The sequence below is a fragment of the Acinonyx jubatus genome, chromosome C1 (assembly GCF_027475565.1).
Source record: "Acinonyx jubatus isolate Ajub_Pintada_27869175 chromosome C1, VMU_Ajub_asm_v1.0, whole genome shotgun sequence".
In the NCBI taxonomy this organism is placed as follows: domain Eukaryota; kingdom Metazoa; phylum Chordata; class Mammalia; order Carnivora; family Felidae; genus Acinonyx; species Acinonyx jubatus.
This window is the reverse complement of record NC_069381.1, coordinates 30681881-30704953: the sequence shown is the minus strand read 5'-3', so window position 1 is coordinate 30704953 and position 23073 is coordinate 30681881. Positions and strand designations below refer to the sequence as shown.

The window sequence follows — 23073 nt, the reverse complement described above, 5'->3', positions numbered from 1 at the left end:
AAAGGATAAGTAAGCAGATGGAGAAGGGAGGACCCTAGGTTAATCAGGCAGACTTAGAGATGGATACTGTAGTAAAGGTATTAAAAAAAGAAAAGAAAAGAAAAAAGGTTGGAAAGGTGGGAGCTGGGGAAGGGGAGTGGGGGCAGTGTCCAAATTCTAAAAGGCTTTGTCTGCCAGGTGAGGCTGGTAAGTCTGAATTCTATCTTGTCTTTGGCGTAAGAAACCATTGAAGAATTTCAGGGAACAAAGTGACTAACGAGATTATATTTACAATTTAGAAAGAATACCAGAATGGAGTGTAGATAAAGTCAGTCAGAAAGCAAGGGAGCTTGGTGAAGAGGTTGCTGCAACAGGACATTATTTATGAAACCTGGACTAAGCCAGTGACAGCAAGAAAAGCAAGAGTTAAAAGTATGTACAAAGCATCAAAAGAAGACAAACATCTAAGAGGAAGTCTCGAGAAATTAGAGAAAGCTTCACAGAGGAGATGGTATTTGCACTGGGCCCTAAACAAGGAAAATTCGCCATATAGAAAATGAGAGAAAAAAGGAGAGAACAGCACAATGAAAGGCAAAGGCAGACTACTTGACCTGAGATCTTGCTAAAGTATCCTTCTGGAGATCAATCAATTGGTAAATATTTACCGAAGCCTAATATGTATCTTGGATCTTGAGGAATCAAATGAAAATTAAAGTCAGCTTTCCCAAAATAATGTACTTGGAGAAATTTTGGTCCAAGGACTCCAAGTAAAATACCTCTGAATAAGAGTAGGATTATGGTGATGGGATTGGCTAGGTAAGAGCTGAAAAGTAAACTGGAGGTAAGGGGGTGAAGACTTTCTATTCGAAGGCTAAGAAATCTGGAAAACTAGGACAATTCCGGGAACACTGTTTTTTAGATTGTCTTATTTAGTCCATAAACAATATGTTTACATAGATAATAGTAAGTACTATTATTGTTCCATTTACCAATGAGAAAACTAAGGGTTAAAGAAAATAACGTACCCAAGGTCACATAGCTAGTTTAAATGGTGAAGCCAGCAGACCCTTTGCATTCAATCACAAATCCAGGAGAAACTGAAATATATGCAGTACTTACTTTAACACTTAAAAATCTATAAAGTCACTATTAGTCTAGAACCTAAAAGTTTCATATCAACAAGATTTATTCATAAACTACTTTGCCTGGTATTCTCAGCGTATAATCATTCACCCAATAATTTCAAGTCTGTTAATGTTACTTAAAAAGCTTTCAAAATTTGTATTACAAATAGAACTACCAGTTGTAAAACTTTAGGAATCTTGATTCCCAAAATATAGCAAAAACTTGAGAGGATAGCCATCAATTTTTCAACAAAACAAAGAAAGACTATTTTCTGGAGTTAATCTCATCCACACTGTTTGGCAGACAGTGTTTTCAGAAAAGAAATTGAGGGAAAAGCCACATCCCATTGTCATTGAATACAAATGTTCACTGAATACAAGTTGATCTAAGTATCATTTTCTTAGTAACTATTACTTTTCAAGTTTCATTTTTATCATCTTCACAAACTTCTGAAAATTGAAAACATGCCCAGAATGAGACAAGCTACTCTATCCTTTCATATGTTGGTTTATTTCTTGATTTGGTGCAATTCCAAAGATAGACCCATTTCTTTTAAGTACTGCAAGAGCTGGAGAGAATATGGTCCCAGCCTGTTGCAGGAGGGATGTGCTTGGTACATCTAAATCTCTAGATTTCTAAACTAAATACCTGATGAAAATACTTTTGTGGCAGTTAAGTATCCCGGAGAGCACAAATCAGGCCTTTATGATGCTACTACCTATCTTTACACATTAAGTGCTCCTAGAGGGCATGTTCCTATATCCAGCACTTAGTGCAACGTCAGGCACACCACAAAGAGTGGATGAATAAATCTTATTCTGCCTTTCAAATGTGAAACCAAGAGCTATCCAACCAAATCTGAATGGTGAAATTGTTCCTCCTTCATCATAAAATGTTGAATTTTTTTTCTGTATTTGGTGAACAAGGGCACCATGAGTTGATTTTATCTGGACTACTGGGAAAAAATGTGACCAAAATATTCTGACAAATATTGTGAAGAGTTGTATATAAACTTTCTCTTCTACTGTTTGTATAAAGCATTATAAGGAGATAAAGGCCAGGAAACAAAATAAATTCCATAGGCACAGTGTGTCCAAGGTTATTAACTAATAAGCGGTAGAGTCACAGATAGGACCCGACTAGCTCCCAATCCAATGTGCTTCCTATTATAACACATCATGATTACAGGAACATCTTTTCTTATTACATTTATTAGTCCAAAAAAGTGTTTGGGGAAAAACCTCAGGCCAAAGGAAATCTTCACAGAAAAGACAAATTACAGAAGTACTTTGCTTTTTAAATTCCTCTGTACCCTTACATTTCTAGGTGTCACCAAGACTCAAGACATTAAAACATTCAGTTAAAATGAGATGAGGGCTGCAAGCACTAGGCATAAAGCAAAATATATAGATATGTAGATATATACATGGTATCCTCTGACAAGCTTCAACTTAAGTAGTTACATCCATTCTTGTTATCTTTCTAAGATAATAACACAAGCTTAGAAGACTTCCCCAAACCCCGATTTCTTCTCCTGTCGTCCTCCCCATTACTCCTGTCCAATCAGCTTCCCATTCTCCCAAAGCTTCAATTTTCCTTCTCATCTCTACCTTTGGCATTCAAATGCTCCCTTCCCCTCCCCCTATAGTCCCAAGACTCATTTTTTACCTTTCAGCCTTAGGGCCTTCCTGGACCACCCTATCTAAAGAGGCCTCTCCCAGTTACTTCTAAGTACACAGTACGGTCCACAGTTAAACTTTTAATTTGTTTTTACTAGTTAATTGTCATTCCATTCCATTAGGATGTGCCATGATGGCTATCCCCTTACCACTGTCTCTACAACACCTCCTTTTCCATCATTACCAAAACTGTTCTGGAAATACGGTTACGTCTACCACCTCCTTCCAACTGTAAGCTCATCATGGGTAAGTGCTGTCTTACGTTTCCTCAGCACTCGAGGAAGTGCCTGGCATCATCCAATGCAGTCAGTAAAAGTTCGCAGAATAAATGTATTAAGCACCAATGCTCATTACTAGCATAGAAGCAAAGAAGAATTACACCGGGACACTTCCTAGTGCAGACAAATGCTGCAGGTTGTAGACATAAAAACTGCTAATGATACAATGTATAGAAAAGATGAGCATGGACAAAATTCCATTCAAAGAGATGAGGTATCTCTGGCTCAGCAAAGAGGAAGGAGAAAAGCAAGAAAGCAAGCCAATTTTTTATTTTCCACTGGACTAAGAGAGCAAAATTGTCCCCCCCCAATTACAACTTTGCAACAGCGCAAGGTATTCGGCACACTCAACGACTCATCAAGAGTCCAAGTACCAACATACTACCATTATTTTGCATTCTCTCAGATACACCAGGTGAGGAGCAGAGGGTTGGTCCTAAAACCCGATAGAATAGCAGAAATGGAAATAATAATGGCATATCTTTAAATTTATAGACAAAAATCTGGAAGTGACCATGGAGACTATAAACTAAACATACCAATAAATATGTATGTAACCACAGGTTAGGACCCACTATAGCACAGAAATGGTCATACCACTGCCAAAAGACCACACTCCACATCTTTCTCAATCCTCTTCCACTCAAAGACCCTAAATAGCCACCACTAGCTCACTAGCCTCACTGCTGATAGCACAATCCTCAAAGGAATCCAGAAGAAGGGAAAGAACAGCTTAAAAGTCTCCCCACCCCGCCTCTCAAAAATAAATAAATAAAATAAGAAAGAAAAAAAACAACACAACCAACCAATGGGCTCCGCAATCACTAATGAGAAAGCCCAAGACGCTTTTCAAAGCCAACTGTCAGACCTTTTAGGGGCCCAGATGACGTTGACTCCAAAGAGAAGTCTCTGGCCCCAACACATATCTCCGGATTATTCAGGAAAACTCAGGTTTTCCAGTTTGGAGATCTGCACTCAAAAAACGATCTCCCAGCAGGAACGAGCAATCAATCTCTCTGGAGGCAATGGCGCTCCAACCAACCACCCGGCAGGGGGACAGGCAACGGCGACAGGGCACGGCCCTTCCAGGGAGCCGCCGGCGCCCTCCGGGCTCTCAGTCTGGCCCAGCGCAACCCGCCCTGGCGGTGACCAAAGTCGGGCAGTGGTGAAGGGGGGCCAGCGGTCGAGCTTCCCGAGCTGGGCCTTCCCGGCCTGGGGGCGCGGCGAGACACGGAGGTGGCGCCTCTCAGTCCAGCCCCGGCTGCGGCAACCGATCCGAGGCCTCTTCCCCTGGCCTCCCCACCCCGCCGCCTTCAGCCAGCCAGTCAGCCCCTCACCTGGCAGAAGCTCCGGCAGTAGTTCAAAGATGAGACCTCCGACACCTCCTGCTCCCTCAGCTCTGTCTCCAGCTGCCACAGACACGGTCGCAGTCCCGGGGCTCCCAGAGCCGGAGATGCAGGGCGATGACCCCGAGCCATGGACTCAGTCTCGGTTCCGTCCCCGGCTCCGGCTCCTACCGGAGCCTCAGCCCCGGCCCCGGCGGCGGCGGCGGCTTCTCCCTTTCCGTCCGCCATCTTCCCACGGCCCAGCAGCGCGTAGGCAACCAAGCCACGTGATTCAGCCCTGGCCCCGCCCCCGTTCGACCACACGTGGTGACGCACTCCTTGGCGACGCGGGCGCGGGTCGGATTCCGTCACTGGGTTTCTGGGTGCTCCTCCTCTCGGCGGCCTTCCCGACAGCCGCCCTGGCAACAGCCTGGCGGCAGCTGGCCAAACACCTACTTCTCTCAGCCTTTCCAGACTCTCTGGAGTCACGGGGTCACCGAGCCGGACATACATGTAGACATAACCTAGACAGGAGCGGCCTGACGCTTAAGCTGCGATCGCAAGGAAGAGAGAATAAGGATCCCCCGGTGGAAAGAAAATAAGCAAAGGTTATGAAGACTAGGTCCGTGGGAAGGTGGTTTATAAGAATGGGCACTACAAGTCAGTAGGGAAAGGATGACCTCTACAGGAAATGGGGCTGAGGCAACTTTTTCAATAGGAAGAAAATTTAGATTTCTACTTTAAACCATATCCAAAAATAAATCCCAGGTGGATTACAGGCCCCGAAATATTTTTCAGGAAATATTTCTTTAGGATATCAAAATAGGGACGAATTTCTTAAATAAGCCCCAAAAAAGCACAAACCGTGTGAGAAAATATTGTTAGATTTGACTGCATTAAAATTAGTTAATTCTGTAACAACAGAAGTTTAAGAAGATGCAACACAAAGACAAGCCAAAAACTAGATGGTATTCAAATATATAAAACCGCCAAAAGATTAATATCCGAAAAGTTCCCCAAATCAAAAGGAAAAAAGCACAATCCAGTAGGAAAGTAAATAAAGGATATACAGAGCTAGTTCACCAAAATACCAATAAGAATGACCAATAAACCCGTGAAAAGATGTTTAACTTCACTGTGACCATCAAGGTACAAATTAAAACAATATATGGGGCACCTGGCTGGATGAGTCAGAAGAGCATTTGACTTTTGATCTCAGGGTCATGAGTTCCAGCCCCATATTGGGTGTAGAGATTAAATAAACGTATATATATATATATATATATATATATACATACATACATATATATACACACACATATATAACATATATATACATATAATATATGTAGATATTATATATATACATAATTTTATACCCATTAGTACCATGTTTTAGGATTTAGAAATATGGAACTTATATATTGCTGGTGGAGGCATTAATTGGTAATCACTTAATAAAATTGAATATACACATGTCCTGTGACTCAGCAATTCCTCATAATAATAATAGTTGATATCCATTGAGATAAGGTTTTTTATATATTTTAACCCATTTAATCCTACTAACAATACCATGAAAAGTTACTATTTTTACCCTCATTTTATAATTCAGGAAACAGACATGGAGAGTTTAAGTAACTTGACCAAAGTGACACAACTTGGAAATTATGGTGCCCGGAATTCAATCCCAAGTAGTCTGCTCCAGAAACGGATCTCTTAGAGGTGCCTGGGTGGCTCAGCTGGTTAAGCAACTGGCTCTTGATTTTGGCTCAGGTCATGATCACATAGTTCATGAGATTGCCAGGCGTTGGACTCTGCATTGGGCTCTGCGCTGACAGCATAGAGACTGCTTGGAATTCTGTCTCTGCCCCTCTCCTGCCCAAGCTTGAGTGCTCTCTCTCAAAATAAACAAACTTAAAAAAAAAAAAAACTACCATAGAATCTGACCTCTTAAAAATTTTCTTAATGTTTATTTATTTTTGAGTGACAGAGCACAAGCAGGGGAGCAACAGAGAGAAAGAGGGAGATACAGAATCCGAAACAGGCTCCAGGCTCTGAGCTGTCAGCACAGAGCCTGACGCTAGGCTCGAACTCACAAACCGTGAGATCAAGACCTGAGCTGAAGTCAGATGCTTAACCGACCCGAGCCACCAAATCTGACTTCTTAAACACTATGTTGCCAATGTTCATTGCAACACTATTATAATGATAAAATATCAGAAACAGCCTAAATGTTCAACAGTAGAAAGATGGATAAACAAATTATGGTATATTCACACACAAAAAATATACAGCCAGTAAATGAATGAATTAAAATTTCATACATCAGCATAGTAAGCTGCATACATCAACATTGATTGATTACCACCTATTATGTGCTGGGCACTTTCCCAGCTAACAGAGATTCAGAGAACAACATATTTTAATGGACAGATGTGGCTAAACATTAATGTGTTAGATGTAGGTAACAGGCACATAGTTTTCTATAAAATTCTCTGTACTTTTTTGTATCTTTGGCATACAAAATAATTAGGCCTAAAAAAAAAAGGCAGGATGCGGTGGGGTGGGAAGAAGGTCAGTGTATCTGTAATGTGGTGCAAGGCAGGGCAGGTGGTGGAGATGAGGTTGGAGAAGGAGAAAAGGGCCAGATAATATAGGACTTTATAGCTCAAGGCAAGCAGTGGGGATTTAAAGTGTGACAGGTAACCACCGAAAAGCATTAAGTGGTCATATGATATCATCTGATTTACACTCCTGCTGCCACCACGTAGAGAAAAGGTGATGGGAGGCAAGAAGGAAGACAGAGAAGCTATTGCAGCAGTCCCAGTAGTAAAGGTGAACAGATTAAGGATACATTTTGGAAGCAGAACCAACAGGCCGATGCTTTGTTTATGAGGAGTGAGGGAAAGAGAGGAATCTGGAATGGCCTTCAGTTTGAATGGTTGGCAAAGATGCTTACTGAGAAAGATGGAGACTAAGGAAAGAAACAGATTGGGAAAAGAGGGAGAGAGAACCGAAAGTTCTGTTTGGGACGGGTTAATTTTAATTTCCCTATGAGACATCCAAATGGATGCGCTTGGATATATGTCTGTGGGCAGGGTTGGAGATGCAGAACCATCAGTGGTCATACCACTGTTACAAGACAACAACAGACAAAAACCACAAGACTTCTTTCACTCCACCACATCCTCCCCTAGTTTCCGTCCCACATCTCTGCTCTCTTTTGTAGAAAAACTCTTGTAAAGAGCTGGCCAAATCCTCTATTTGCACTTTCTTCTCATTCTCTCTTGAACCCTTTACAGCCAGGCTTTCATCCCCAGTCCTCGCTGAAACTGCCTTTTTTTTTTTTTTAATGTTACCAGTAATTTCTACTTTTGTTGTCTCAAGTGGCAAATTCTCAGTCCTTTATTTAGTCCCTTGGCAGTATTTGGCCTTGTTGATCATTCCCCGGTATTGGATTTCGCTTGGCTTCCAAGTCTCCATACTTTCCTGGTGTTTCTTCGTGGTTTCTTTTCTTGCTTTCCCTTCTCTTTCTGATTTCCAGCTGTCCCAGGCACAGCCCTTCAACCTCTTTTCTATCTACACTCATTGCTGTACCCATCCAGTTTTTTTTTTTATGTTTATTTATTTTTGACAGACAGAGCATGAGCAGGGGAGGGACAGAGAAAGAGGGAGACACAGAATCCGAAGCAGTCTCCAGGCTCTGAGTGTCAGCACAAAGCCCGACACAGGGCTCGAACTCACAGACGGTGAGATCATGACCTGAGCCGAAGTTGGACGTTCAACGGACTGAACCACCCAGGTGCCCCTGTACCCGCCCAGTTCTAATACCATTTACATATTTAGGCCCATGAAAACCATCCAAGAAGGGCCCTGCCCTGGCAAATCTCTCTCTCTCTCCCTCTCTCTCTCTCTCTCTCTCTCTCTCTCTCTCTCCACACACACACACACACACACACACACACACACACACACACACACTAACTATATTAAAGAACACATAGATTTCTCTATCTTTCAAGATCCAGCCCTCATCACAGAGTACAACCCTAGGGGTGCCTGTGTGGCTCAGTTGATTGAGCATTCAACTCTTGATTTCAGCTCAGGTCATGATCTTGCAGTGTGTGGGTTCGTGTCTTGTCATGCTCTGTGCTGATGGTGAGGAGTCTGCTTGGGATTCTCCCTCTCTCTCTGCTCCTTCCCTGCTTGCTCTCTCTCTCTCTCTCTCTAAATAGAATAAATAAATAAACTTTAAAAAAGTACAACCCTGGGGCGCCTGGGTGGTTCAGTCGGTTGAGCTTCCGACTTCGGCTCAGGTCCTGATCTCACCGTCTGTGAGTTTGAGCCCCGCGTCGGGCTCTGTGCTGACGGCTCAGAGCCTGGAGCCTGCTTCGGATTCTGTGTCTTCCTCTCTCTCTAACCCTCCCCCGCTCATGCTCTGTCTCTCTCTGTCTCAAAAATAAAATAAAACATTAAAAAAAATGTTTAAGTACAACTCTATTTACTTTTATAACTAGCATTATTCAAACTCCATATCTTTTGCTCTGTGTCCTCAAACGGAAAGGCACCAAAAGAATTGAAAGCAAGGATTTGAGCAGATATTTGTATACGCATATTCACAGCAATATTATTCATAATCACCAAGAGATGGGAAAAACCCAAGCATTCACTGAAGGATGGATGGACAAACAAAATGTGGCATATACATACAATGGAATATTGCTCAGTCTTAAAAAGGAAAGAAAATCTGACACATGCTACACAATAGATAAGCCTGAAAGACATTATACTAACTGACATACATAAATCACAGAGATAAATACTGTGTGATACCACCTATCTGAGGTACCTAAAGGATTTAAAATCAGAGACAAAGAGTAGAAGAGTTGTTGCAAGGGGTTGGGGCAAAGGAGAACGGGGAGTTAGTATTACATACTGAGTTTTGGGGCACCTGGGTGGCTCAGTTCTTTAACACAGGTGCAACATATTCTTGCATAACCAAGTATTATTTCCCAGTAGTAGTGAATGTTCCTTTTTACTGTTGTTGTTAAAGTTTATTTATTTACTTTGAGTGAGAGAGAAAAGGAGAGGGAGCGGCAGGGGGAAGGGGAGAGAGAATCCCAAGCAGGGTCCGTGCTGTCCGCACAGAGCCCAACTTCATGAACCCTGAGATCCTGACCTGAGCCAAAATCAAGAGTCAAATGCTTAACCAACTGAGCCACCCAGGTGCACCATGCAGGAAGGTTTTTGGGTTTTTTTTTTTAATTGCCTCTTTACCTGTTCCGATTCAAGGTGTGGAAACAATTGGTGATTTAGTACCATTTCCCATAGTGGCTGAAAAAAAATTCCACAGTGCTAAACAATTCTTTTGACCGTGAAATTTTACATCATGTGTGTATTTGTCTAGTTGTAATGAATGGAAAAACTGGTTCTTTACATTGTCAATACTCAATGAATTGGGAATGCATTGGGAATAACTTTGTATAAAAATATTGAATAAGACAATTTGATTTTTAAAGGCTAACTTTCTATTCCCTGCATTGTTTATACAATTTTGATTTAAAATTCTGATATTCTGGGGGGTGCCTGGGTGGCTCAGTCGGTTAACCGTCTGACTTTGGCTGAGGTCATGATCTCATGGTTTCTGAGTTCAAGACCTGCGTCGGGCTCTGTGCTAACAGCTCAGAGCCTGGAGCCTGCTTCAGATTCTGTGTCTACTCCTCTCTCTGCCCCTCCCATGCTCATGCTCTGTCACTCTCTCTCTCAAAAATAAATAAACATTTAAAAAAATTAAGAAGGGGCGCCTGGGTGGCTTAGTCGGTTGAACGTTCGACTTCAGCTCGGGTCATGATCTCACAGCTTGTGGGTTCGAGCCCCGCATCGGGCTCTGTGCTGACAGCTCAGAGCCTGGAACCTGCTTCAGATTCTGTGCTGCCCTCTCTCTCTGCCCCAACCCATTCGCATTCTGTCTCTGTCTGTCTCAAAAATAAGTAAACATTTAAAAAAATTTTTTTAATTAAGAAAAAAAAAGAGTCAGATGCTCTACTGACTGTGCCAGTGAGGCGGCCCAACAGTTTCATTTTAAACTTATCAAAATATATTTACACTTTGTACATTTTGAATACAATTATCTTTTATTCTCAATCCTTTTTTAGCTCATTATTCCCACAGATACAAACTATGTGAAAAATTTTATTATAACAATATGATTAGTGATTTTGCTAAGGCAAGAAAAGTTAATCGTATGGAATAAATATGTAATCATTTATCATGTATTTTATAATTTATCTAAACATCCCTGATCCATCAATGGAACAGTCAGACAGGTATGATAGTAATCAAATTCAGTTTTTTTGTGATATTTAGCCAAAATTTGGCCACAAAAATCACAATTTCATTATGTGTCCTTTTAGGTTTTATTGTTGTAAAGGTATATTTATCAAGACAGAAGGATAGAACATGTTTTATCTAACAGTGTGATGTTAAGTTAGTTATAACTTTATATAGTTAGACATGTGGTATATGGACCACCATTTGTGCTCTTGGTTCTGACCCTGAAAATACTAACAGTGAACCTGCTAACCATTACCACTGTACTGATGTCCAGACTCTGCCTCCTAACTGTCTCCTCTACATATCTAGCAGGCAGCTCACACAAAACTTATCCAAAGCCTTTCCTTTGTCAGTAAATGACAGTGGGTTCATTTGGCTGCTTAAGCCAAAGATTTGGAGTCGTGCTCATCCCCATTCTCTCTCTCACATTCCATATCTATTCTAAGCTCTTGATTGAAAATGTGCTCTCTGGGAATGCAAGCTGGTACAGCCACTCTGGAAAACAGTATGGAGTTTCCTCAAAAAACTAAAAATAGAACTACCCTATGACCCAGCAACTGCACTTAGGTTTTTATCCAAGGGATACAGGTATGCTGTTTTGAAGGGACACATGCATCCCAATGTTTATAGTAGCACTATCAACAATAGCCAAAGTATGGAAAGAGCCCAAATGTCCATCGATGGATGAATGGATACAGAAGACGTGGTATATATCTACAATGGAGTATTACTCGGCAATCAAAAAGAATGAAATCTTGCCATTTGCAATTATGTGGATGGAACTGGAGGGTATTATGCTAAGTGAAATTAGCCAGTCAGAGAAAGACAAAAATCATACGACTTCACTCATACGAGGACTTTAAGAGACAAAACAGATGAACATAAGGGAAGGGAAACAAAAATAAAAACAAGGAGGGAGACAAAACAGAAGAGACTCATAAATATGGAGAACAAACTGAGGGTTACAGGAGGGGTTGTGGGAGGAGGGGTGGGCTAAATGGGTAAGGGGCACTAAGGAATCTATTCCTGAAATCATTGTTGCACTGTATGCTAACTAATTTGGATGTAAATTTTAAAAAATTAAAAAATTTAAAAAAAAGAATTGTTTCAGAGTGAGACAGGAAAGAATACTTACTAAATGTGTGCAGGAAAATTGAAGGGCAGTGTTGAGTGGCATTCAATAAACTGAAAAAATGTTTTAATAAATATATATATATATATCTCATAAATAAAAGGTGTCCCTACTTTTGTATTTTTTCCCAGAAATTATAATAGAGTTAACTTATTTGCAACTTTCCTTAGTCATATTCTAGTTCTACAGATACTCCTGGTTCTCCTTGATGAAGCTGGAAATTTCTCAATACACCATCAGCGACACATTTACAAGTGATGATTTAGGGTAGTTTCATTGTGCAGATTCATCTATTCGGATTCAAAAAACATTGTGGACTGACTCACTCTATCATTTCATCTAGGTGGTGATTAAGTCACAAGAGCCCAACTTACTAATTCACCCTAAGAAATATAATGGCATCCCTACAGAAAAGTCAACTTTGGAAACAAAATTAGCATCGGAAGGTTGCTTAGGGAGGGTAGGATCTGTGTAAAGGGAGCTAGAGGATTTTAAATCACCCCCTTCCATACCCAGCCTTATTTATAATGACTTTCTGTTTTTCTCTTTCGTTTCCTCAAGATCTAATCAGGTTAGGTTCCAAATCCAAGCCATTGGTCCTCAGGAAACCTTCTTCCGTCTGTCTTTTCTCTGACCCATTTCCATTTACCCCTGCCCAGCAAATGGGAACATATACAGAACACAGCATGATGTCCTCTAAAGGTCACAGAAGACCAGGGAGGGTGAGAGTAGCTGCAAGGTGAGGGACCAATGTCTATATTCCAGAACTTCCTTTGAATGCTTAGCCCCCATGACTGTCACCATAACCTCCCAGTCTCTCTCCCTTGGACTCATCATGTCCTTGGGATCCCAGGAGTCTAGTGTTCCTTCCTGGGAGACTTTGCTACTGTGTTTTGATGAAGGGTCGGTGGTCCCAAAGGCAGAGAACCCTCAAAGGAGATGGAAACTCAAAAACCCCACAGATGCTGTTGCAGTCTTCCTCCCTGCCAGAGATTCCCCCTGGAGAACTATTCTTTGCTCTTCCTTTTCAGGGATTTTACATTTGTTGGATTTATGGAAGGATTGATTCCTTCCCTGTACCACCACCATTAGACATGTCCTACTTCTCTCTTGCTTGGGCTATTGCACAAGTGTCCCAACAGTTATCCCTGCTTCTAGACCATCCCACTTGCTCTCTGAAATTCATCTGCCTAAATTCACCTCCAGTGCTTAAAAATGTTCAGCCCCATCTTGCTTCAAATAGAATCAAAATCCTCAGCCTGGGTTTTAAATCCAACCACTTAACTACTTGCTATTCCTAAGAGCACAAAGTTGTTTGCTAGCTCTCCAAACATGTCACCACCCCCCTTATACACAGTTTTCCTACCTTTGTGTCTTTGCTCAATTCGTCACCTTTTCTTGGAACTCCTTGCCATTGATACTAAACGGTATGAAAATACAGTATCATCCTGTCATGGTAGACTGGCCCTTCCTTCAGCCCCGCAAACCCTAATCTTTTTCTTACCTCAAGGACTTTTTGTACTTGCTGTGCTCTCTGTCTGGAATGTTCTTTACATCTCCAGCTCCTTCTCAATCTTCAGAGTTCTTCTCTTGAAGTGGGTCCCTTGCTTTTCTCTCTTCTCCCAGCCTGTTCTTTGTTTCTTTCATAGCACTTACCACAACCTGTAATGACACATTTAAGTATGCATTTATTCGTTTGATATCTCCTACTAACACCTCACTAGATCATAAGTTCCCCACTCTATTTCAATGCCTCACACAGAGGCTATCATAAGCATGAATATTTGTTGGACGCCTGAGTGACCGTCTGGGTTATAATGCATGCTCTGTTATTAGCAAAACCACCTCTCTTCTCAAACTCTTCTCTGCTTTAACTTACACATGAATCTCCCCAAAGAACACTTCTTCCCTCAAGTGCTATCTTTCCTCTTTTGTTCACATCATAATTGGGGCCTGGCACAGAGTAGTTGCTCCACATATATTTATTTATTTGCTTTTTGCTATGACCTTTTCCCTTCAGTCTAATGAATGGTCAAGAAAGCCCAACAGAGTGAAAAGCGGTTACTGTTCTGAAGTCAGACAGACTGAAATTGAATCCCATTCTTGCAATTGACTAGTGGGCAATCGTGACCACATTATTTAACTTCTCTGAGCCTCAAGCTTTCACTTTCATGTGTTAACAGAATTTTAACGTGGGCAGAGGTAGGTTGTTAGGTTGGGCCAACGTGTTAATCTACACTGCCCCCTAGAGGGCCTTTGTTTCTGGGATAGTGTTTTCAGAATCCCAGGAATGTCTGAAGATCTTTACCAGCTACTCTGACGCCCTGGAAAGAGAGGAGGGACCCCAGCACAGCTTTGCCGGAGTTGGGCCCAGCATAGATGGTGTGCCACAGATGGAAAGTCCAGTGGCCTGGAAGAGGGCAGCAATCCTCGAGCTGCAGAGTAACAATGGTAGGTCTAGTTATTTTTGAGAACTGGGGAGGGGACCTGATTGAAAGACTGGATTTGCTATCACTTAAGCTCTTGGTGGGTTGCTTAGAGTTTAGAAATTTCGTTTATTTTTTTAATGTTTATTTTATTTATTTTGAGAGAGAGCGTGAGCAGGAGAGGGGCAGAGAGAGAGGGAGGAAGAGAGAATCCCAAGCAGGCTCTGCACTGTCAGTGGAGAGCCCAATGCAGGTCTCACTCCCGCACACTGAGATCATGACCTGAGCCAAAATCAGTAGTGGACGCTTAACCGACTGAGTCATCCAGGCGCTCCAGAAGTTTGGGTTACTGATACTGTTCAGTACATTTGTGTTAACCATGCTTAGGTGGGGTCAGGGTGTTTCTGAGTCATACATTAAATGAAGATAATAATAAATACCCACCTTTCAGGGATGTTGTGAGGATCAAATGAGAAAACGGATTCATGTAAAGTGTGAATATGGTGCCTGGTACACAGTAGCTACTCAATAAATGGCAACTGCCACTATTGTTCTTGAAAATTAGGCAGGCTTTCCACTTTTCTTTCTTTTGCCAAATGACAAATTTATTCTCTAAAAAAGGGGAGAATTGGAAAAAAATGGATAAAACAAGAACATGGTCAAACCATGTACTTTTTTGTAGGCAGTCTTTTGCTTTTTGGTTTACTAAGAAAACGCAGACGTTCTGTTATTTAAGTGTGTGTAGTTAAATATATATTAAGATCCATTAATAGGTGTAATATAATTATTAAGTGGTTGCCAGTCACCAGGAGTTGGGAATAGAAATTTATTGAGAAGGGCCAAACAGAACCTTTTGGGGTGAGAAATGTTCTATATCTTGATTGTGGTTCCTGTTACATGTGTATATACATTTGTCAAAGTTCACTGAATTGTACATTTATGTGGGTATTTTATTGTATACTAATCCCGTCTCAATAGAGCTAATTCTTTTTTTTTTTTAACATTTATTTATTTTTGAGACAGAGAGAGACCGAGCATGAATGGGGGAGGGTCAGAGAGAGAGGGAGACACAGAATCCGAAACAGGCTCCAGGCTCTGAGCTGTCAGCACAGAGCCCAACGCGGGGCTCGAACCCACAGACTGCGAGATCATGACCTGAGCCGAAGTCAGACCGCTCAACCGACTGAGCCACCCAGGCACCCCAATAGAGCTAATTCTTTAGAAAAATCCAATCCTTGGGGCACCTGGGTGGGTCAGTCAGTTAAGCATCCGACTTTGGCTCAGGTCATGATCTCACAGTTTGTGGGTTCGAGCCCCGCCTCAGGCTCTGTGCTTACCGCTTGCTCAGAGCCTGGAGCCTGCTTCAGATTCTGTGTCTCCTTCTCTCTCTGCCTCTCCCCTGCTCACACTTTGTCTCACTCTGTTTCTCAAAAATAAGTGTAAACCAAAAAAAAATTTTTTTTAATAAAAAAAAACCAAACAAATCTTTAATTTTTCTCCTAGCCTGGTGCAGCCCAGACTCGAGACCCCCGAGCTTCACAAACAGGAGACAAATGTCAGCCCCCGGGGACCTTGAACTATCAGGTTAAGTGCAAGTAGGAGGCCCCTCCCCTCAGAGTGCATCACAGTCTGGCCCCCATGTGACCCTGATGTTTGGCCATCAGCTCCCTGACAAGTCCACGGGCTGACAGACAGGGAGGGCAGCAGATCATTTTCAATGTAAGGAGGTAAAAATCATGGTGGGGGAATGAAAAGAATACAGTGGGTTCTGTGCAATACTACGGACTACTGGCTAACTAGGTAAAGCTCCCCAGAGGATTGATGAGGCTGCCTCCTCTCCTTTATGAGTATTCCAGGATAAAAACACACGAACTAGTTAGTAAACCAAAATCTCTAGCTGTATACTAGACTGTGTACTACTGTCTATAACTCTGATAGTTGTTTGGTGGAGAGCAAAAGCCGTGCGTGCAGAACAAGGACGGAGAAAAGATGTATAGAAAGTGAGACTGGGGCGGGGCACTTACCTGTGCCTTCCAAGCAGAGGTATGAGGTGGATAGGACTCAGTGCAGGAAGAGCTAGGAGCCCAATGTGTGCCAGAAGTCTGGAGTTACAGCCCACGTTTCAAAATGACCCAGGGACTGTTGAGGATTAAAGGAAGCTTATTTGTAGTTCTAACGAGGATTGCCAGATTCGGCAAATTAAAATGCAGCACATCCAGTTCAATTTCTAATTCAGATAAATAACAAATACTTTTTTGGCCTAAGTATTTTCCCGGGTTCAAACTGAACTGGATTCCCGTATTTTATCTGGCAATCCATATGAATGAATTAAATTAACCACTCAAAACCGTGAGCTCATAAACAATAGGGAAACAGGCATGTTTCATGGGAAATGTGAGGACTAAAGTTAAGATTTGGCTGATGAGCTTAGAGCTGATGGGGCCCAGGCCAAGAAGGCAACTCCGGTGGTCTGGGCGGCCAGGGCTAGGGCTAAAGTGTGGTTTGAAAGGTCAGGATTGGTAGGCCCTCAAGGCAAAGGAGGCTGTGCTCTCCGGCAGAGTCTATGGGGATGGGGCCAAGCAGATGGCTCCTGTGGTCAGGAGATTGAGTAAATAAGTGAATATATGGAGAATAATGGGAGCCAAGTTACTGTTGGAGAAGACAGTTACAAATATGGAAATGGAAAAGAGTAGACCAAACTGATGTTGAAATAGAATTAAAGGTAGAAGCGTGAGCCCATGGTGTATATAGATGCATATATGTGCACGTCTGTATGTATAGAGAGATAGAGATAGTATTAACTATCATATATAGAGAAGAGTAGATATATGTGTGTGATATATATGTAGTTGTACTGGTAAATGGCTTTCTGATTAAAAAAACACACTGAGAGGGCACCTGGGTGGCTCAGTTAGTTGAGCATCTGACTTCGGCTCAGGTCACGATTTCACATGAGTTCGAGCTCTGCATCAGGCTCTCTGCTCTCAGCCAAGAGCCCACTTCAGGTCCTCTGTCTCCCTTTCTCTCTGCCCCTCCCCCATGCTCTCTCTCTCAAAAATAATAGATAAACATTTAAAAAACCCACACTGATATGTAGCATTTACTGACTTCTGTGGTATAAATACTCCTACTATGGTTGATTTCAAACTACCATCAGTTTAACAGCTGCTCAAAGAATTCCTGAATATTCAACATTGAGCTTTTTCAAGCCCATATGAACTGACTCCAGCCCAACATCTTAGAAGGTGCATGATATCTATTTTTGTGTGTGTATGTGTATCCATAAGTATATTTCCTAGCTGATATACTATTTTCTAGTCCTACTGAAAGGGCCTGCAAGAATATGGGACATCTAGGGGCACCCGGGTAGCTCAGTCATTTAAACATCTGACTTCAGCTCAGGTCATGATATCGCAGTTTGTGAATTCAAGCCCCACATCAGGTTCTGTGCTGACAGCTCAGAGCCTGGAGCCTGCTTCGGATTCTCCCTTTCTCTCTGCCCCTCCCCTGCTCTCTCTCTCTCTCTCTCTCTCTCAAAAATAAATAAACATTTAAAAATATATGGGGCATCTGAAAAACACAACAAATGAACAAATTAAATAAACAGAAATAGACTCAGAAATACAGAGGACAGATGGGTGGTTGCCAGCGGGGTAGGGGTTGGGGAGATGGGCAAAATAGGTGAAGGGGTTAAGAAGTATAAGCTTCCAGTTACGAAATAAGTATGTCATGGGGATGAGAGTATAGCACAGAGACTATAGTCAATAATATTGTAACAACTTTGTGTGGTGACAAGTGGTAACTACACTTATTATTGGTAATGTATATAAATGTGGACTCATCACGTTGTATACCTGAAGCCAGTATAAAATTGTGTGTCAATTATACTTTAATTAAAACAAAGGTTAAAGAAGTAATGGGATTGTATATATGAGGGTTTTTTCCCAGACGCTCTATTCTTTTCCTTTGGTCTATGTCTGCATTTATGCTAGTACCAAACTGTTTTGACTACCATAGTTTTGGATTAAGTTTTGAAACCAAGAACAATATAGTTCTTTTTAAGATGGTTTGGGCTATTTGGGGTCCCTTGAGATTTGATATGAATTTTAGGATGGATTTTTCTATAAAACCAAATAAGTTAAAAAAAATATTTTTCAATAGAAGGAAATGGTACACATTCTTATACTTCGAAGTCCTCCCTAAAATGGTCATGAACTGGGGTGCCTGGCTGTCTCAATCAGTAGAGCATGTGACTCTTGATCTCAGGGTTTGAGCCCCACGTTGGGTATAGAGATTACTTAAAAATAAAATCTTAAAAAAAAATGGTAGTGAAATTAGGGACCCTTTTGAGACCTGTCTTAATGGTACTGGATCCCTGTACGGAGAAAGTCGAAAAGCCTGGGACAACATTTTATGAGATCTCCTTTCCTTGGTTTCTACCAGTAAAAAAGCAGGTTCAGTAACACCCTGGGTGCACATTTCCCCAGGTTATTACAACAGAAAAGAAAGTTTATCTCTCATTGGTTTGTTTGTTTCAAAGGCCTTTTCAGAACTATGAGGAATTTAGTGGTTCTTGATAGGATTGCTTAATCTTACCTCTAAAGAAAAAAATTTACAAATACTACAAAATCACATCTTTTATGGCCTGGTATCACTTAGCACTATAAAAGGGTCTCAGAGGGGCGCCTGGGTGGCTCAGTCGGTTTAGCAACCAATTCTTGATTTTGGCTCAGGACATGATCTCACAGTTCATGAGTTTGAGCCCCGAATCAGGCTCAGTGCTGACAGTGTGGAGCCTTCTTGAGATTCTCCCTCCCTCTCTTCCCCTCCCTGCCCATGCTCTCTCTCTCTCAAATAAATACATAAACTTTAAAAAATAAAAATAAATAAAATAAAAGGATCTCGGATTTGGGACACCTGGGTGGCTCAGTCGGTTAAGCATCTGACTCTTGACTTTGGCTCAAGTCATGATCTCTGGGTTCATGAGACGGAGCTCCACGTTGGGTGGGCTCTCCCTGACAGCATGGTGCTGGTTTGGGATGCTTTCTCTCCCTCTCTCTCTCTTCCCCTCTCCTGCTCAAGCAAGCACATTCTCTCTCTCTCTCTGTCAAAATAAATAAATAAACTTTAAAATAAATGATCTCAGCTTAATTTCTGCCAGCAATGCATTTGAAATAAAACCATTCACCATGACCCTTCTCTTTCTGCGAAGAAAATAATAAATAATGTATATTTTACAAATAGGCTTGCCCAGCTTCTAGTTCTGCACTTACTAGGTAAGGCTCTTAATCTCTTTGTCTTAGATCTTTAAAATGGAATATTAACAGAAACCACATCATGGGGTTAGATAAGATCAAATGCATTAATAGATGCAAATATTTAGAAATATGTAACATCAATGTCAGCCATTATTATTACCTTATTAGGCGTTTTGAGGATTAAGGTAAATGAAATAACCCTTGTGAAGCTCTTAGTACGGAGTCTGGTACATGGAAAATGCTAAATAAATGTTGATTATCATTATAAACAGATGTTTTTGTGATTTCCTATGATGCCCACCTCTTTATTAGGTACATCTTGCCTCTCTTTGCAACTTGGACCTATGAGGAATTGGGTTTTTTTCACAGTTATCCTTTAGTCAGGCAATTCATTTCTGAGGCCTTTGGCTATGTTGTCTAACATGGGAGCCTGTGGACATATATGGCTATTGAACACTTGAACTGTGGCTCGTCCAGATTGTGATAAACTCTCATTATAAAATACACACCAGGGGTGCCTGGCTGGCTCAGTGGGTAGAGCGTGTGATTCTTGATCTTAAGGTTGTGAGTTTAAGCCTCACATTGGATGTGGAGCCTACTTAAAAAGAAAAATCTGGGGTGCCTGGGTCGCTCAGTTGGTTAAGCATCGGACTTCGGCTCAGGTCCTGATCTCATGGTTCGTGAGTTTGAGCCCTACATTGGGCTCTGTGCTGTCAGTGTAGAGCCTACTTCAGATCCTCGTCCCCTTCTCTCTCTGCTCCTACCCCACTCTCTCTCTCTCTCTCTTTCCCAAAAATAAACATGAAAAAAAAGCTTTTACAAAATTTAAAAAACAAAATACACACCACATTTCAAAGTCTTAGTATGAAAAAAAGGATGAGAAAAGTCTCGTTAATAATTTTACATCGATCACGTGTAAATTATAATATTTTGAATATATTGGATTAAATAAATATATTATTTCAATTAATTTCACCTGCTTCTTTTTACTTTTTAAATGTGGCTTCTTGGGGCGCCTGGGTGGCTCAGTCGGTTAAGCGTCCGACTTCGGCTCAGGTCATGATCTCACGTTCCGTGAGTTCGAGCCCCGCGTCGGGCTCTGTGCTGACAGCTCAGAGCCTGGACCCTGTTTCAGATTCTGTGTCTCCCTCTCTCTCTGACCCTCCCCCGTTCACGCTCTGTCTCTCCCTGTCTCAAAAATAAATAAACGTTAAAAAAATATATAAATAAATGTGGCTTCTAGAAAATTTAAAGTTACATATGGGGCTCACATTTTATTTCTGTTGGGCAGTGCTGCCTTGTTGGGTAATGATTTGTGATCATTTACTCAAGTCATGACCACAGCTTTAAGACAAGCTTCTCATGATTTGGCTTAATCAGTAAATAATATTTCTGAATGTTATAAATATACATTGATCATTTACCTCTACACTGAAATTATATTTTAAATGTACTTCATGTTAATACCTCTTTTCTTCGTATTATCCTGGATTCGAGGCATTTTTTATAGATTTAACTTGTTTCATGGGGGCGCCTGGCTGGCTCAGTCAGTGGAGCAAGTGACTCCTGATTTCAGTGGCGTGAGTTCAAGCCCCACATTGGGTGTAGAACCCACTTAAAAGAAAAAAAAAACAACTTGTTCCAGTTGATTACAGTCATTGATTTCAATATTCAGCTTGTGGTGGCATAACTGTCCCTGAATGTGAACACTTTCTTCTCAAATTGTCCTGTTTGCCTCCTCCAACGCCATACATGAAATCCCCAAAGAATTGCTATTTCCTGTCAGTAACAAGACGTACGGGGAGTTTCTCTGCCTGGAGATTTGGCACTGGCTGCCCTCCAAGAACCCTGGTTTCTTTTCTTGAAGGATAATTTGAAGGATTTAGGACCTGAGGCTGCATTTGTATTATTATGCTCCATGACTATTGGGTGTCAAATAGCCCAAAACAAAGGAAACATTAACCATTTTGCAGACTGAATGGAAGCCTTTCAGAGTGACAAGTTTAATTTCACCCTCACCTCATTATTGTTATCTTAGTCTAATATACATTATAATTTAAATAAAACTTAAAATTCTACACAACAATTTGGATCATTTAACAGTACAATTCTCCCTCTATAACATTGTCTCTTATCCTGCTCTATTTTTACCAGGTACTTAAAATTTTCAATATACCCCTCTCAATTTTCATTGAATTACTTAACTGAATTGTCAGCTTTTTCTTTTTTTCTTTTTCTTTTTGGAAGTTATATTTATTATTATTTTTGAGAGGGAGAAAGTGCAGGAGAGGGGCACAGAGAGAGAGAGAGAGAGAATCCCAAGCAGGCTCCATGCCATCAGGGCTGAGCCCGATGAGCGGCTGGATCTCACTCACTGTGAGATCATGACCTGAGCCCAAATCAAGAATCAGACGCTCAACCAACTGAGCCACACAGCATCCCCCGAATTATCAGCTTTTTAACTTTTATACATGATATATTCATACCATATGCATTCTTTTTAAAAATTTTATGTTCCTTTTTTTAAAAATGTATTTATTTATTTTGAGAGAGACAGGGAGAGAGTGAGCAGGGGGAGGAGCAGAGAAAGGGAGAGAGAATCCCAAGCAGGCTCTGTGCTGTCAGTGTGAGTCAGGTCTCAACTCGCAAACCGTGAGATCATGACCTGAGCCAAGATCAAGAGTTGGATGCTTAACTGACAGCCATGTAGGTGCCCCAATTTTTTTTTAAAGTAATCTCTACATCCAATGTGGGGCTTCGACTCATGACCCCCAGATCAAGAGTGGCATGCTTGTCTGACTGAGCTAGACTGGCGCCCCCATATCATACGCATTCTTAATATCATGGGAAAGAGAAAAGCAGCCGCTTTCATCTGGAGCTGGCCTGGTACTCACACCTGGGCCTTAGCACAGCTGGGAGCTGGCCTGGTACTCGTAGCTCAGCCATGGTGTTCTCCTGTTGAACATGAAAACATTTGGCAGAACAACAACAGAAAAACAACATTTCGCAGAACATAAACATCAGATATGTTTATCTGATTATGACAGAGGCAGACAAAACAAGACCGGTCCACAATCACGTCTGCGTAGACAAAAACCAATAATGTTATCTAAAGCACAAAAATGACTGAGCACATGCCTTTTTCCTGGATGATATGAGCGAGTACTGCTCTCTCTCTCTCTTTCTCTCAAAATAAATAAACTTAAAAAAACAAAGAACTTTGCAGTTAAACGCCTGACTTCAGCCCAGGTCATGATCCCGCGGTTTGTGGGTTCGAGCCCCACATCGGGCCCTCTGGTGACAGCACAGGAGCTTCCTTCGGATCATCTGTTTCCCTCTCTCTCTGCCCCTCCCCTGCTTGTGTGCTCTCTCTCTCTCTCTCTCAAAAATAAATAAACATTAAAAAAAAAATGAACTTTGTAATAACATATTTAGAAATATGGTTACCTAAAATAAAATATGTTTTACTAAAACCTGCTTTGTTATCATATGTGCAAAGTTGATGAGTTGATTACTCAGGTAATTAACAAGTGTA

General features: G+C 41.4%; 1 protein-coding gene across 1 annotated transcript in view; it reads right to left on the bottom strand.

Moving 5' to 3' along the window:
• Positions 1–4669, bottom strand: part of RLF (RLF zinc finger) — an 83447-nt gene extending 78778 nt beyond the window's left edge. The window contains exon 1 of the mRNA XM_027059553.2: positions 4399–4669. Coding sequence (XP_026915354.1) covers positions 4399–4635 — 237 coding nt within the window. The 5' untranslated portion in view covers positions 4636–4669. The remainder of the gene's footprint in view (positions 1–4398) is intronic.
• Positions 4670–23073: the final 18404 nt, after the last annotated feature.